At 34.6% G+C, this 17095-nt stretch overlaps 1 protein-coding gene and 1 pseudogene across 1 annotated transcript; both read left to right on the plus strand.

Moving 5' to 3' along the window:
• The first annotated feature begins 4119 nt into the window (after positions 1-4119).
• On the plus strand, positions 4120-11211 carry LOC133794353 (homeobox-leucine zipper protein ATHB-15). The gene is made up of 18 exons (XM_062231573.1): positions 4120-5376; positions 5802-5961; positions 6119-6219; positions 6323-6413; positions 6736-6831; positions 6927-7040; positions 7117-7200; positions 7360-7515; positions 7636-7710; positions 7820-7926; positions 8012-8204; positions 8807-8992; positions 9129-9209; positions 9477-9611; positions 9693-10018; positions 10144-10249; positions 10630-10779; positions 10866-11211. The coding sequence occupies exons 1-18, from the start codon at positions 5171-5173 to the stop codon at positions 11010-11012; spliced, it is 2514 nt and encodes an 837-aa protein (XP_062087557.1). The 5' UTR covers positions 4120-5170; the 3' UTR covers positions 11013-11211.
• A 1262-nt stretch (positions 11212-12473) lies between these two features.
• Positions 12474-14203, plus strand: LOC133794937 (protein phosphatase 2C 7-like; annotated as a pseudogene).
• Positions 14204-17095: the final 2892 nt, after the last annotated feature.

Genomic DNA, 17095 nt, shown 5'->3' on the forward strand with positions numbered 1-17095 from the left:
CAACATCAATTTTGCATAGAAAAAACATCATTTTGGCAAAAAAAAAACAAAGTTTTCAATATTGTATCGAATTTGCATAGATTTGGCCAAAATATCAATTTTTATGGATGTATCACAATTGCATCGAAATAACATTGTTTTTGTACAAAAAAAATAATGAAAACGATGTTATTTCGATGCTTTTTTTATGCAATTGCGATGCATCCACAAAAATTGATTTTTTGGCCAAAACTGTGCAATTTCGGTGGAAAATCGATGCAAATTTGATGGAAAATTGATGCAACTTGAAACTTTGGTCTTTTTTCTTTCCAAAATGATGTTTTTTTTAATGCAAAATCGATGTTTTTTCAATACTTTTGTGATGCAATCATGAAAACTTGATTTTTGGCTAAAATGATGCAAAATCAATAATACATCGATGTTCTTTGCTGAAATTTGATGAAAATTTTGGTAAGCCATAATTTTTTGCTTAAATGTTTGTTTTAATTGATTTTTTTTTATTTTTAGTATTTTTTTGAGATCTACATATTTAACATATTTAAATGATTTAATTTTTTATGTAGAACATAAAAAATTAATTATGGGTATATATTAATGTGAAAGAGAGTGAGAAATTAAACGAAAGAGGTATTATAAATTTATCATATAAATAAAATAGTGTATATTATTTAGAATATATCCTCAAATTTTTCATTTAAAATTGAAAACGATGGAAATATTCTGAAGTAATTATCTAGTACTCTAATTTTCATTAAATGAAGTCAGAAATATGGTGAGTCAATTTATGATAATTTACATATTTTTTTAGCATTTAAGTTATTGTAATAAATTGCAGTGATGTAGTACCTGAAAAGATTACAATCATCGTCTATTTAGCGAGTCTGGTTGAGAAGAGTCAACTTGGTATGATATCCGTCATAAATTTAAAAAGTCAAAATTGGTAATAATCGGTAGATAAGAGGCTAAAAATATCAAAAAGTAAAAAATATCAGAAGCCAAATCACTAAAACATAAATACACAATAAATCATATCTGATAATTACTCTATCAATGGCATATATAAATTCCGAAATTATTTTTGCTAAAACCCCAATAGAGCTTACACTTATCATACTTTACGACTTGCGATAACAGCATTAGGAAAATAACAACAAAAATGTAATAATCATTTTGCTTCCACGCATAGGCAAATGCCTAATATTTTAGATAGTCGGAGACATAATGTATTCCTCTTATGTTTCATTTTTCTTATTTCAATCTTTACCAATTACTTTCAATTTCATTTTATACTCAAACCCAAAATAAGCTGGCCTAACCATACACTCAACGTATTTTGCATACATCTACGTACCCAAAGAACGATACTTTTTTAGAAAATGAAATGAGTAGTGGGTGAAGGAACTTGCAGGTGAATCCAGAAAATCTTATTTGGGCAGCTCTGAATTTATTGCTGACGACTTGTTTTCCACCCAAAAAATAGGTGCTATGACAAATTGGTTGTACAGTATTACTATTGTTAGTCCGAAGTGCAGAGAGAGAGAGAGAGCACTGGGTTTAGAAGAAGCCCAAATGGCTATAGTCATAGATAAGGGCCGCATAGCAGGCCTAGGAGCCAGGGCCAGGGCGAGGGCGAGGGCCAGGGCCAGACACACTTCTGTGGCACGCTGTCTGCTCATAGACTTTTAGGCCGTAGACGCCGCCGAGTATATCGCCCACCGAATCAACTCCATCATCACACCTCGCCACCTCATCTTCCTCCTTCAGCATTTTTTTGAAGTCATACCATGTGGGTCCCACTTTTTCAACCCCATCTACTCTCTTTCTATTATCATATCATCTATGCCCGTCTATTTTCGTATAGCCAAGCCAAGCCACTCTCTACCAACATATGCAAGTGCTTACTTTTGGTAGATCTATTGGGTTTATGGTCAACAAATTAAAAACACTTCCGTGGTCAAAATATGTCTGCTCAACTAATTAAGAGCACTACTTTGAATATTTTCAATCTTTTCTTCAGAAATTAAGCTTATGAAACTGGCTTTATTATAAACTGTACTATATACATATGTTGTTGGTGTTATCAATCGTTTCCATTATTATTCAACCCTAAATTTAACATTCACGTATTTAAAAAAGAAAAGAGAGATTTCTTACATTTCCAATAAATTCATCTTATAATTGTTATTATAGTCCGAATAGATATGGTTTGAGATCTTCATTTATTATATCTTGCATTGTATATATACCTCGTTTACTTGCCACTATTGTCAATCATCAGCACTAATTATAGGCATTCACTTACGAAACGTACCTACTCACAGTTTATACTGTTATATATGTTCAATTATAGAAAATAAAAATCAACCTATCTATTATTACTGTATTCTAGCTCTATCATAATGAACTTCTTCGCTGTTATGGAATATACGTTTAATTTGCTGAAAGTGAGTGATTGTAGACATAGATTTTTTTTTTAAAAAGTTTTGATCATATAATACGACGAATATATATCGACAAACACATTAAGTATGAAAAGATTTGATTACATGCATGCATTTATATCCTGCTCTATCTGACACCATCGTTCTTTATTATTAGTTTTGATGGAACAATACAATAGTAGTAATTATCAACATTAATCTTTTGGGCTCGTGTCTGTACATATATATATGTATATTGTTAAATACGTACATGTTTGCCGCTCAGCTCAGTTAAAACACTCTAATCCACATGTTTATACAAAAGAAAAATAAAAATCAAACTATACAAGCATATAATAACATCTCTTTCTAGGTAAATATAGTAGGCAGGCAAATGAAGCCAGATATTTAGTGATTGTACACCTAAATAGTACCAAAAACAGCTCATAGCCCATGATTGACAAAGTGGATCTACTAGAGGACATCAAATAATATGTGGCTAATGAAATTCATGAATAAAATTACCAACAAAGGAAATTAAATCAGTGGCTTTAATTTAATTGCCCTAATACAAGGCATTGAAAAGATTGAGTGTTCTACACTCGTATTAATATTGTATCTAATAGAGAATTCCAGTACGCTAATTGAAGATGATAACGACGAGTTTGGGCGTAGTTGTAGTGTGTGTATGTATGTCGAATTTGATTAGATTGGATTTGGGGGGTATAAACGAAACAGTTTATAATAGCTTTGGACAGCCGCGTAATTGTCCCTACGAACCCATTACATCACACACCCACCATCCCATCACCATTCTATTCTTTTATGTGACACGTGTCATGTCAAACGTCATGTCATCTATGTAAGTATATTATGTACATGTAATATCTTTTACTGTACATATTTATTATACATGTATAGTATAGTATAATATAGATATACATTGCAGCGTGGTAATGATGACGTAGCATAATAAATTTTATAATATTTTTTCTTATAATATTAAAAAAATGATTTTTTTTTCCTTTTATGGGGGAAAATAATAATAATAATAATAATAATATTATATCAGCTTTAAGAAATTAAAACCGAGACGCATGCAAGAACCTCATCATGGTGTCCTCTCTGCCCCCACGCAGAAACTCTCTCTCTCATGCCTTTAGTATTTTAAAGCTGCTTATTCGCGCATGGTGTTCCTTTATTGCCCTTCTAACTCGACTTTTTTTACCATCTTGCACCTGCCCTTTAGTGGATACGTTTTCCACTTTTACTTGTGTTGGACAGAAATAACCCTCAAACTTTTTTAACTTGATGGAAAACAACTAATCAAGTTCTGGCACACAAAATCATATCATTCGTCCCATTAAATTATTGTTATTCTGAAGAGTATGGTTTGAGCACCGCGTAAACGTGAAATTAACTTTAGACAAAAAAAATGAAATTTATTTATTTATTTGATTTGTTTCAATTCTCAAATTCTATGTTAGATAAAGAGTGGGAAAAATATTACATATAGGATAGGGCAGGGCAGCTTTAAACACGTTTGAATTGTGTGATTGGGCAAATTGGATGAGGGTATTTTAGATATTGTGAAGATTTAAATTACCAAGAAAACGAATATTTAAAAATAATATTAAAAAAAAGAGGGAGAAAAAGGTTAGTAGTAGCAACATTGGCTGTACAGTAGAGAGAGAGAGAGAGAAAAGAGTCTGAGCCGAAAGTGACGAACCAATGAAAAAAAACGCAATAACACCAACACCCAACACCCAACACCCAACACCATCTACAGCTGCACTACTAGAACCCAGCCAAACAGCCAACCCCATCAAATTCAACCACAACGCCATAGATTAGAATGAAACCAAAATCCAAAAACACCGAATTAAAAAACCAATAATCAAATTTTCAAAATCCAATTCCAAAACCAATAATCAAAAACAGAGACAACTGCTTTTTATTATCTTCTCCACTGCTACTGCCTCGAACTAGGGCTCACTCACCCTCTTCTCCTTCTGCTGCTTTAGTTTCAATATCAGAACAGCTATTCGCCCTTTTTTATTTTCTTGTCCGAATCCGAATAAGAATCTGAATCCTTTTTATTTTTTTTGGGAATAAACAAAATCTCAGACCCGTGATTTCCCTTTTTGACTTCTCCCAAAACCACACCCCCTCCTCCTTTCATCCTCTCTATCTATTGATGCTTTCGAAACCCTAGAAGTATGCATCTTCTTTTAGGAACGTGAAGGAAAGGAAGCCATGGGGGTTGCTGGGAAGCTTTCGTTTTCGCTGCTGATTAAAAGATCGCTTTGAGTTATGGGGAATCGCTCGGATTAGCCGAGTCGAATTGGGAATTTTGTGTTTTTTGTTTTTGTTTCTAAATTTGAACCAGATCGTGGTTGTTGGTTTTTTGTTAGCTTTGGTTATGGGTGTTTCTGAGCTCTGATCTCGAAGATTTGTATATGTTCGTTGTATTTGGCGCCGTCTATACTATTTCGGGAAACAAGGATATTTGTCTCCGAGTTAAGGATAGTGCTGTCCCCTTTAAGCTTATCACTATCTTTATTTTCACTTAACAATTTAAGTACGAAAGCTCGAAGATTTAGGGACGTGGAGGCTCTGCAAACTTCTGTACTGGGATTCCGACCCATTTGGTTCTTTCAAGCTCTGAAGCTTTTTCAAGAGTTAGAAGTTGGTCCCGAGGAGGAGAAACGACTTAGTATAGGTCTGGTGTTTTGAGGTGAGAACTGAAAATGGCTATGTCCTGCAAGGATGGTAAACCGGGACTGGATAACGGTAAGTATGTAAGGTACACACCTGAGCAGGTTGAAGCCCTTGAAAGGCTCTATCATGATTGCCCCAAACCCAGTTCGATTCGTCGCCAACAGCTTATAAGGGAGTGCCCTATTCTCTCTAATATTGAGCCTAAACAAATCAAGGTCTGGTTTCAGAACAGAAGGTACAACTTTTGTTACTTATCTGCCCTTTTTTTTGAATAATTTTGTTCATTTAAGTGTTTGTGTAATAGTAGTTTTAGGTAAGAATTTATAGTTTGGATCTCGATACTTTGGTTATGGATGTGTAACTAAGAATTTGGGTTAGTTCCCTGTTTTGAAATGGTATTTCTTTCATCGTCCATTAAAATTTCTTTGTTTCATTCGCTATCTTTTCTGGCATCCAACTTGTTATTTTTCTCAATATTTATTTTTCTTTTAAAACGCGGTCATCCAGTCTGGAAATGATATAATTTTTCTGGGTTTTGCATTTTATGGTATATATTTTGCAGATTTTATGACTTTTGGAATTTTTAAAATTTCCCTTTAGCCGGAGCGGCTATTTTATTTCTTGCCATTGATTTGTTGGGTTCTTTTGGTGCATATACAGATGCAGAGAGAAACAAAGGAAAGAAGCATCACGCCTTCAGGCTGTGAATAGGAAGCTTACAGCCATGAATAAGCTGTTAATGGAGGAGAATGATAGGTTGCAGAAGCAGGTGTCGCAATTGGTGTATGAAAATGGATATTTTCGCCAGCATACCCAAAGCGTGAGAAACACATGTCTTTAGCTATTTTAATTTTGTTTATTTATATTTTTTCATTATCTCAAGTACTCACTTGTACTATGATATTTTCATAACTATGTGGGAGTTGAGATTGCAGAATGTTTTATTTATTTTTTATTTTTTAATTTTTAATTTGCAGACAACGCTTGCAACCAAAGATACAAGTTGTGAATCGGTGGTCACGAGTGGTCAACACCATTTGACCCCTCAGCATCCGCCGAGAGATGCTAGTCCTGCAGGGTTAGTGGGGTTATTGTTGTTGGGTCCTTTTCAGTCATCGTTTCTTGTGACACCTCTTGTTGTGTGTTTTTAGCTTATCGATTTCTGGTTTGTATGTTTCCAGGCTTTTGTCCATTGCAGAGGAAACTTTAGCAGAGTTTCTTTCAAAGGCTACTGGAACTGCTGTGGAGTGGGTCCAAATGCCTGGAATGAAGGTACCCTTTTGCAATTTTTAATGGATTAGCTGATTAATTAATATTAATATATAATTAACTAAAGGTCAAGCTTTTGGGGCGTGAATTATTTATTTATATTTTAACTGGCTTCATTTATTTATTATTGGGAAACGTAAACATCAGCATGCCTTTGGACTTTTACAGTTTCAGCTTTTTTTTTTTAAAAAAAAAAGACGTGGTCTATTATAATATCAAATTTGCCTAGTTTCCTTTTGTCATTGGTTTTACAGTTGCGGCTTTGAAGCTGTACGAATAACTTAATTAGATACTTTTTTTGTGTTATATGTTCTAATGTACAAAGCCTGGTCCGGATTCCATTGGAATCGTTGCTATTTCTCATGGTTGCACTGGAGTGGCAGCACGAGCCTGCGGCCTGGTGGGTCTAGAACCTACTAGGGTAAGTTCATGTAGCTTAACACATTCTTCTTCTTTTCTTCTAGTCTCACTTGAGTATAAGTTGAAAAAAATTCTGACAATCTATTTTCATTCCAGGTTGCGGAAATCCTCAAGGATCGACCATCGTGGTATCGCGATTGCCGTGCCGTGGATGTTCTGAACGTGCTGCCAACCGCAAATGGTGGAACCATTGAGCTGCTTTATTTGCAGGTAAGTTCAACTATACACGTCAAGTTGTCATTTTAATTAGAACACTACTAGACAATTTTTTTATTTATTGATGCAGCTCTACGCTCCAACTACTTTGGCGCCTGCTCGCGATTTCTGGTTATTGCGTTATACTTCTGTTTTAGAAGATGGCAGCCTTGTGGTATGAAATTATATACAGCTATGAAATCTTGTTCTCTTGGCATTGCATATCAATTGACAGTATTCATTTAGATGTGTATGTGCATGTGCAAATGCTCTTTTGTGCAAAGCATTTGCTTTCATCACTGTAACTCTTTCTGGTTAATTTGTTATTATACAGGTTTGTGAGAGATCTCTTAAAAATACTCAGAATGGTCCAACCATGCCTCCGGTGCAACATTTTGTTAGGGCAGAGATGCTGCCTAGTGGATACCTCATTCGACCTTGTGAAGGGGGTGGTTCAATCATACACATTGTTGATCATATGGATTTGGAGGTGATTGAGTTACATTAATTGTGTAGTTGAACAATTTTCTTTGATGTAATTTTTGTCTGACGCAAATGTGGGATTGGGAATAACGATAACTAAATATTGTTTTTTCTTAATCATAATTAGCCTTGGAATGTGCCAGAAGTATTGCGTCCACTGTATGAGTCATCTACTGTTCTGGCTCAAAAGACAACAATGGCGGTGAGAATCTCTCTGTGGATTCTTAATGATTGTTATTACTCTGCTTAAGATATGTCTAAGTGCGAGGTATTATTTCTGATTCTGTTATGTTACTGTATTCTTTTTTCAGGCATTAAGGCAGCTAAGGCAGATAGCCCATGAGGTTTCTCAGTCTAATGTCACAGGCTGGGGTAGACGTCCTGCTGCTCTAAGAGTACTGAGCCAAAGGCTTAGCAGGTTTGGCTTGTTCCTTTTTGAGATGTTTGTCACACCATATAGTTATTGTCTCTTCCATTAAAATCTAATGGATCTTACTTGGCAGGGGTTTTAATGAGGCACTTAATGGCTTTACTGATGAGGGGTGGTCAATGATGGGAAACGATGGGATGGATGATGTTACTATCCTTGTAAATTCATCTCCTGACAAACTAATGGGCTTAAATCTTTCTTTCGCTAATGAATTTCCAGCTGTCAGCAATGCAGTTTTATGTGCTAAAGCCTCTATGCTGTTACAGGTCAGGCTTCTTCACAAATTATTTTTTGATTATTTGCTATAATTGAGGAAAACATCTCTGTTATGCGTCCCATAGGGACTGTAATGGATGAGATCAGATTCAGCAGTTTTTTTTATTTGTTTTATTTTTTTTCAAGACTTTGGATATAGCAAAACTTTAAATGAGTTGATAATAAATAGACTATTTGGACGTGATAAGATGATTTGTGCCATGGATTGAATTTCGATGCAATATATTACTTATTATACATGATTATTTACATAGACTATAGTGTTTATAATGGATATTCAGGTGGTGCTAGGCCTTAGCTAATATGGTACCACAACTCTCCTCTTATAGAGGAAGTCTTGGAGGTATTGTGGGTATAATCTCTAACTGTCACCCCCACCCCCACCTCCTATGTAATGGATATTCAGTAACATGCTGTGCACAACTTAAAGCTATAGGAAAAAGACAGCCAAGTTGTAATAACTATGTCTAAGAATATACAAGCCTCACTTTTAAGCCAGTTGCATGGTGAAAATGTCATTTTTGGTTACCATTTTATTCCTTTTGACATTTCTTGTAATATTCATGTTCTACTGTTCTGTGTTATTTCCCAGAATGTCCCTCCTGCTATCCTTCTTAGGTTCCTGCGAGAGCATAGGTCAGAATGGGCTGACAACAACATTGATGCTTATTCTGCTGCAGCTGTTAAAGTGGGTCCCTGTAGTTTAGCAGGTTCACGGGTTGGTAGTTTTGGTGGGCAAGTTATACTGCCCCTGGCACACACTATTGAACATGACGAGGTAAAGACAGACAGCAATGATTGGCTCTTTTTACATTATCTTCCTCAGCTACATTATGTGAAGACGTTAACATAAAGATTTATCTTTATTAAACTTTCTAAGACTTGTAAATTGTGTTGATAATTTTGTGCTGTAGTTCTTGGAAGTCATTAAGTTGGAAGGTGTTGGTCATTCTCCTGAAGATGCAATGATGCCAAGAGAAATGTTCCTTTTGCAAGTAAGTTTTTCTTATTTATTCCAGTTTTCTAATGGTCCAGTAGGTTTGTGATAGTGTCAATTTTGATATTAGCTGGTAGATGGCATGATGCTGTTAACTTCTCTAAGCGTTTAACTTGTGTAATAAATGTAGATGCCATTCTTAGAATTTGTTGGAGTGTTGAACAAGTTCCATTGCCTATGTACCTACTTCTACTCTATTGTAATGTTTGTCGTGTATATGACTGATTCTTATACTAAATTTTACTGCATGTTTTTGTTTCATTAGCTCTGCAGTGGAATGGACGAGAATGCTGTTGGCTCTTGTGCTGAACTTATTTTTGCTCCAATTGATGCATCTTTTGCTGATGATGCACCTCTTCTGCCTTCTGGGTTCCGAATAATTCCTTTGGATTCTGGGAAGGTCAGTTTCCTTGTAGTTTTGTTCTGTAAGATCTCTTAATTCAATTTGGCAAGTCATAATACAGAGTGAACAACATTGCAGGAAGCCTCTAGTCCAAATCGCACCCTAGACCTGGCTTCTGCTCTTGAAATTGGGCCAAATGGAACTAAAGCTTCAAGTGATTATTCTGCAAACAATGGTTGCGTGAGGTCTGTGATGACGATAGCTTTTGAATTTGCATTTGAAAGCCACATGCAAGAACATGTAGCCTCCATGGCTAGGCAGTATGTCCGCAGCATTATCTCATCAGTTCAAAGGGTGGCATTAGCACTGTCACCTTCACATTTGAGTTCACAGGCTGGTCTCCGCTCACCGCTTGGTACTCCCGAAGCACAGACACTTGCTCGTTGGATCTGCAACAGTTATAGGTGAGTCGTATTTTTCCATCTTACACATTATTTTACCCTATTTGATTTTAATCTACTTCATGCACAAGGTATTAGTAGCTCAAATTAGATAATTTTACTAAGAACATAGTTTCTTTGTTAATCAGGTGCTACTTGGGTGTTGAACTACTTAAATCCAGTGGCGAGGGAGGAGAAACACTTCTCAAAACCTTGTGGCATCACTCGGATGCTGTTATGTGTTGCTCAATGAAGGTACGTGCATAATTTTGTGTATTCTGTTATCTCTCTTCTTGTGCCCCCATCCCATGCACTGACAATTGGGATCTTACACTTTGTTACTGTGCAAATGCTATGACTTCGATTTACTGCTGTCATTCTGCAGTTGGATTTGTTAGTGGGACTTACAAGGAACATAATAGTATTTATAGGAAGCCATCTATAAGCATCAACAATATGACAAATATAACAGCCAGGAAAGGGATATAGTGTACCAGTAATATTTTAGTAAAAAGTTAAGGATATTGGTTTAACATATCTATATTCAAACACAGAACTTGGGTCAACTTATTGCTTGAACAAAACTTTCCTTGCTTGTAACGTTTGATTTGAAGCATGGTTATATGTTGATGCAGGCTTTGCCAGTTTTTACCTTCGCAAACCAGGCGGGGCTTGACATGCTTGAAACCACCTTGGTTGCACTGCAAGATATTAGTTTGGAAAAGATTTTTGATGACCATGGACGGAAGACTCTCTGCTCAGAGTTCCCTCAGATAATGCAGCAGGTCCAGCCTCTCATTTCTTTCTGTTTTAAACACAGGTTTATTGACATTGAAACTTACATTTTTATTTTATGAATTTCCTATTGTAGGGTTTTTCTTGTCTTCAAGGGGGAATCTGTCTTTCGAGCATGGGACGGCCAGTGTCATACGAAAGAGCAGTGGCTTGGAAAGTGCTGAACGAGGAGGAGAACGCACACTGTATCTGTTTTATGTTTATGAACTGGTCTTTTGTGTGATATTTAGACCAAGTGGCTGAACTTCTATATTAGCTTATAGGATTAAGAAAGGATAGAAACCTTAATTTGTCTTCTATGTTCATCTGGATATTTTGCTTTAGTTTGGAGTTTGGATGTTGAGACTGAGATTAGTTCCTAACAAACTCTTTTATGACTCTTTTCCTTGTGATAATGTGACTAAATTATGTTCTTTTTGTCATCTTCTTTCTTGCATGGAGCTATTTTTTTTATTTAACCGATGCCATGTTTGATAAAATAATTTCACGTTACAATTTGTGGAAGCACATTTCTACATTTTCCTATATATTCTATTATGTAAATATTTGACAAGTGGATAATATTTAGGTAGTTTATATTTTAAAATATCAATGATTATTATTAATAAAATTTACAATGCAAAAGAAAGTAGGTCAGGGAGAGTTTTAATTTTCATTTACAAACTTTCTTTCACATTTCTCATTTTCTCTCAATTGATGTTTTCAGATGATGACAGTTCCTTTACCGCAGGTATTATATCTTGGTATTTGAGCTTATAAGTTTTATTTCCTTCATGAACCAAATTTTAAAATCTAACGGAATTGTACTTTACATTTAACGTTGCAAAAATCCCATTCTACTTAATCTAACGAGGAAAAAAATAAACCAAAAATACTTGCGTCGAAACTGCTCAGCCTAGATGCCAACCACAACATGCAGGGACAGAGGTAGAAAACCAAAGCAAGGGGGCCAAATGTGAAGAAAATTTTTGGATGGGGCCAATATATAAATTTAAAAAAAAATAAGATTGAAATACAAAAAAATACCTAAATGTTTAAAAAAAATAAAAAAATTAAGTGGAGCCAACATGCATCGAAGGAAAGAGGAAGAAACTTCGATGAGCTTACTGCCGAACACGGGTTCCCTTCAGCCACTCCAAGATCGAAGGGTAGTATCATTGGAACAAGCTTCTTGAAACGAACAAAACCCACCCATTTTTCTTATATCATTGCTATTTTTTAATAAGTTTGTGGGTATATCTATGACTTTAGAAAAAAAATTCGGTCATATTACCAGTTGTTTGGGCAAAAAGTTGGTACTACTACTTATTTTTAAAAGGAATACTTTTGGTATATGTTAATATAAATTTCTTACCGTCCAAAAAAAAAAATGATTTAACTAAGTGAGTTTTATACTAAAGATTCAAAATTAAGTTTTGATTTATTATTTAATTTGGTTAAACAATATTAACTTCAACCAGTAACCAAAATATGTAATTTTTGCTATGATTCAAAAGTAAATTTTAAGTTATTTTTCTACTTAGTTAATATATATATATATATATGTATATATTAACTAAGTAGAAAACCATATAGTATCCTATGTAATGATTTTGTTGATAAGCTATATGATAACTTTGCTAATTTATAAAATAGGCATTAAGATAACAAAATATTAATGTATATTAAATATTAAGAAACCATAATATAACCCCTAATAAGTTTGCTAAGGCTATTATCTTGGTGGAATCAAGCAATGGCAAGATGCCTTCCGGTGAAGTTATTGTTGCAGCAGTGAGCCCTGCCTCAGATAGATCCAGCAAGTCTGACTTAGTGGCCTCTACACTGGTTATTCAGTCACATGGGGAGAAGAATTTTGGTAAAGGAGGCAGCCGAAGTGTTTTAGAATAGGACTGTCTTCCCCTCTGGGGCTCTGTTTCTATTTGTGGAAGAAGACCAGAAATGGAAGATGCAATTATTGGAAATCATATGCTCAATGGAATCGACCAGAATTTGGCACACCTAACCAGTTATTTTTATGGTGTTTAGGATGGCCATGGGGGATCTCAGGTAATCTCTTTTCTATGGTGTCTATTTGTTAGTTGTCATTTGCCTACTTCTCAAAAAAATATGGGCTATTATTTTTGGATTGTATTACTTTAATATTCCTTCTGATAGTTGACTCTGGAAAACTCTAATACTGTTAACTTTAATATCCATTTGGGTTTGGCCGAGGAGATATGAATGAGTAATGATGATTAATGCAATGGAGATGTGGGAGAAAAGCCTTCACTTCTTGCTTTCAAAAGGTAGATGATGAGATTGGAGGAAAAATTAATGGAGATGCTTCTGATGCTACAGTTGAGCCTGTTGCCCCAGAAACTGTTGGGTCTACAGCTGTGGTTGCATTAGTGTGTTCATCACACATCATAGTTGCAAACTGTGGGGACTCAAGAGCGGTGCTATGCCGTGGGAAAGAACCCGTCCCGTTGTCAGTAGATCATAAAGTAAGGAAGGAGGTTTCGTGGTCTTTCATATCGCAACTTGCCAGAACTTCTCTTCGGAGAACCTAATCTATTCTTCCTACTTTTTCTCTTGGCTTTATCTATTTTCTCAGCCGAAGAGAGGACGAGTATGCTAGGATTGAGGCATCCGGAGGAAAGGTCATTCAGTGGAATGGCCACCAAGGTCCATAGATAGATCTCTGTCAGTCCTAATCTGACATTGATCCTACCTTCCATTAATGCCTAAGAAATAAGTTGCTTGCTTCAGTAGTACCGTTGTTTTCTTTGTTGTCTCTAATTTCTAATTAGTTGCTCTTTTTTCTCTTTTATCTTACAGAGAGGACGAGTGCCTTATCTTAGCCAGTGATGGCTTATGGGACGTTATGGCGAACGAGGAAATTTGTGAAGTGGCTCGACGGCGGCTACTGCTCTGGCACAAGAATGGTGTGACAGCTTTGGCAGACAGGGGTTTGGGGGCCTATCTAGCTGCTCATGCAGCGGCTGAGTACCTCTGCATGCCCATGCTTGCCCTTCAACAAGGGCAGCAAGGACAACATCTCTGTGATTATGGTGGATTTCAAAGCTCAAAGAAATTTCAAGAGCAAATCCTGATGGATCAAAAGTTCACCCAGCATACGGTCTAAGCCTTAATCTCCCCTACATACTACTTAGATAAGAAAATCTAATTCATATATATTGCTAATGTCCATTCGTTTTTTTTTTTCTTCTCTTGGCCTCAAATGTGATTTCTGAGTAAAGAAATCTGTGTACTATAAACAAAAGAACTGTAATGTGGAATGCCATATGTGTTTTTGGTATATGGGTCATGTTAAAGTTCCTTAGATATGTAAATTTTGCTTGTCCTTATTTAGTTCAAGAAAATCCTCCTGTGCATTTAATGGGGATTCGAATTGCTTCTCGTTATGGTTGATTTTTTTTCTCCCTTTAAACGATTATCTAGTAGACCACACCATGTTTAGAACATGAAACACTTTCTTTCATATAATTTAAAACTAATTCTAGAGAAAGAGTGTTCTTATTAAATAAACATATATAGGTTAAGGCCATGGTGTTTTCGTTTATTTGTTCCTTCTTTTGGCGAAAATTGTAACAACTGTAACTAGCAAAATTAGATTTTTTTTCTGGGACATTTGGGGTACCCCCACACACACACACACATCGTTTTGCAAAATTACACTTATGCCCCCAATCAACAGTTTTTACGGCAAAACTCCCTTCCATAATTCCATTATTGTTTTGTTGCACCGGAGTTATTTTTGCTATTAAATGCTAGCTAAGTTTGTTAAGTGCAGACTAATGTCGATATATTATTGGGTCACATGCTAAATAATTAATTTTTTATTTTAAAAATAAATTTAGGGAATAAAAAAAACAAAAAATGAAAAAATAAATCAATTTTACTTTAATAAAAAACCTAAATAATTTTGTTTTTTTTTATTCCTTAATTTCCTTTCCGATGAAAAGTTAAAAAATACTGCTGGCAAATTTTACGAACACACAAGACAGATCAGATGACAGTGCCAAAGACAATATAGATTAGATGAGTTCGACAAAATTTAAAAACAAAAATAAAAAACTTACTCTATCTTCCCCATCTCCCTCTCTTATGATTTTCCACTCTTCTCCAATCATCTCCATTCTTCCCATTCGTGGTTGCCTAGATTCACAGTTGGATGAAGCGTAGGCAAGGGTAGAGCATTTAGGCAAGGCCACGCTCGGGAAAAGGCGTCGTCAGAAGAACAAAGGTTCCGAACTTAGGGTGGACAGAAACACCATATCTAGGTTCATATATTTCGACGGTGCAACCTCGAGGATGAATGTCATTTTAGATTTGGGCAATGTGGTGGCTAGGCTTCATTTAATTTTCTTTCTTGGTGTTCGTGTCTAAGCTAGGAGTATTACAATAAAGTTTTGATCGTGAAATATAGAAGATGAAGAGACCCTTCATTCTATCTATCTTTTTTTTTAACATTTTTTTATTTAATTAAAGGAAAGCTTATTTAATTTTACTTTTTCATTTTTTGTTTTCTTAATTCCCTAAATTTATTTTTAAAATGGTTTTTCTTAAAAAAACTATTTATTTAACATGTGGTCCAATAACATGTCTATATGTATATCCTTATTGGCATTTAACATGCTCCATTTAATATCAAAATGGCTCAACTGAAACAAAAGAGTGACATAATGAAGTTGTGCTATCAAAATACTTTATTAGGGGAATAGAAATAACTTTTGCAAAAGAAAAGGGATTATGATGCAAATATCAATTTTTATATGAATAAATGAAATTTTATAAATTGGCTAAAATGGAATAAGCCCTTACAAGTTACGGTCGTATGTGCATTATACGACATATTTTGAACGAAATAAATAAAATAAATGATAGAGTACAATATCTTAAATAAACACACATGACTTTTATAGTGGTTCAACCCTGTTCTGATGAACAGTAATAACCTCACCCACTTAGCTTTTAGTATTGAATCACTTGACAATTGCCCTGTTGAACCAAAGTATTCACTGGTTGTCACTTGCCCAGAATTTCTCCCCAAATGTTCTTTAGATCTCCGAAATTCCAGGGAAAGTCATCCAGCCAAGAGTCCAAAAAGTGCCCCTAAATGAAGTCTTGGGTCCTTTATTTATAGTACCCACAGGTTGTTACATGACCAATAGTATTGGGATCGTGGTTTTGTACACAATTATCATGTAATGGAGAGACGTGTCCATCTTCCCATGATCGTGGGTGATGGATCCAAAACGGGTATGTTTTACATATTTATAAATCGCAAGCACACGAATCGTTCATATAGAATAGTGATCGTGTAAGCAAGGATGTCGAACCCAAATGAGTTGTCTAAAATCGAAAAGAAAACTATTTTAAACCAAAATTAATAAATTATAACCTAGCTCCAAAGATTGATGAGAATTTGTGACAAGAAAATCAAATAAGGGACAATAATAAATAAATTAAAGACAATATAAAAACATAAATTAATAATAGAAATCAAGATGGTAAAAGAAAGATTATTAAGATAAATAATCTACAAAATATAAGTTCAATAATATTTATAAATACATTGATTTCCAAGTTTTAGTAATAGTAGAAATTAATCAAATCATCACTTATTCAAATTAGATATTCTATTTAAGTACAAGTTTTTATAAAAATATAAGATTTATCTTCACTTTTAAAATTATAATTTCAAAGCATTTAGTGTAAATATGTGTACAATTTAATGACACATCTTACACAAAGAATATTATGTTTTTGCACTAATGAAGAACAAAGTGTAAATATGAGCTAACAATAAAAAATACATGATATTTAAGATGAAAGAAAATATTTGAAGAAGAAAATCCATAAACGTTATTGCACAAAATGAGAAATCAACATACAAAATAAACACTATCTAGTTACATATTGTTTCATCATCACCTTAATAATCTTAAAAAGATTAGAAACTCATAAATAAAATAGCAAATACAAACTAAAAATTACAAACATAAGTAGGAAAATTTGGAGGAGAAACCCCCAAATTTTTCCTCTAAAAACTCATAGGAAAAATGACCAAAAAGAAGAAGAAGATGAAGAGAATAGAAAAGTTTGAAGGTGTAGAAACTTGTGTAGTGTAGCCTCTCCCAAAATTAAGCACACCCAAATGGTCTTGAAAATTTCCTATTTATAGCCAAAATTAGAGTATTAAAATAATCAATTTAAGTTAATTAAATTAATAATAGTATGGCAAACATTAGTAAATTATAGGGTATAATGATGATGTTGGGGTAAAATGTATAGAAAAGT

The sequence above is a fragment of the Humulus lupulus genome, chromosome 8 (assembly GCF_963169125.1).
Source record: "Humulus lupulus chromosome 8, drHumLupu1.1, whole genome shotgun sequence".
Taxonomy (NCBI): Eukaryota; Viridiplantae; Streptophyta; class Magnoliopsida; order Rosales; family Cannabaceae; genus Humulus; species Humulus lupulus.

Coding starts and splice junctions, on each gene's coding strand:
- LOC133794353 (XM_062231573.1), top strand. CDS start 5,171: ATGGCTATGTCCTGCAAGGATGGTAAACCGGGACTGGATAACGGTAAG. Junction 7,516..7,635: donor TTGATCATATGGATTTGGAG/GTGATTGAGTTA, acceptor AATCATAATTAG/CCTTGGAATGTGCCAGAAGT. Junction 9,210..9,476: donor GAGAAATGTTCCTTTTGCAA/GTAAGTTTTTCT, acceptor TTGTTTCATTAG/CTCTGCAGTGGAATGGACGA.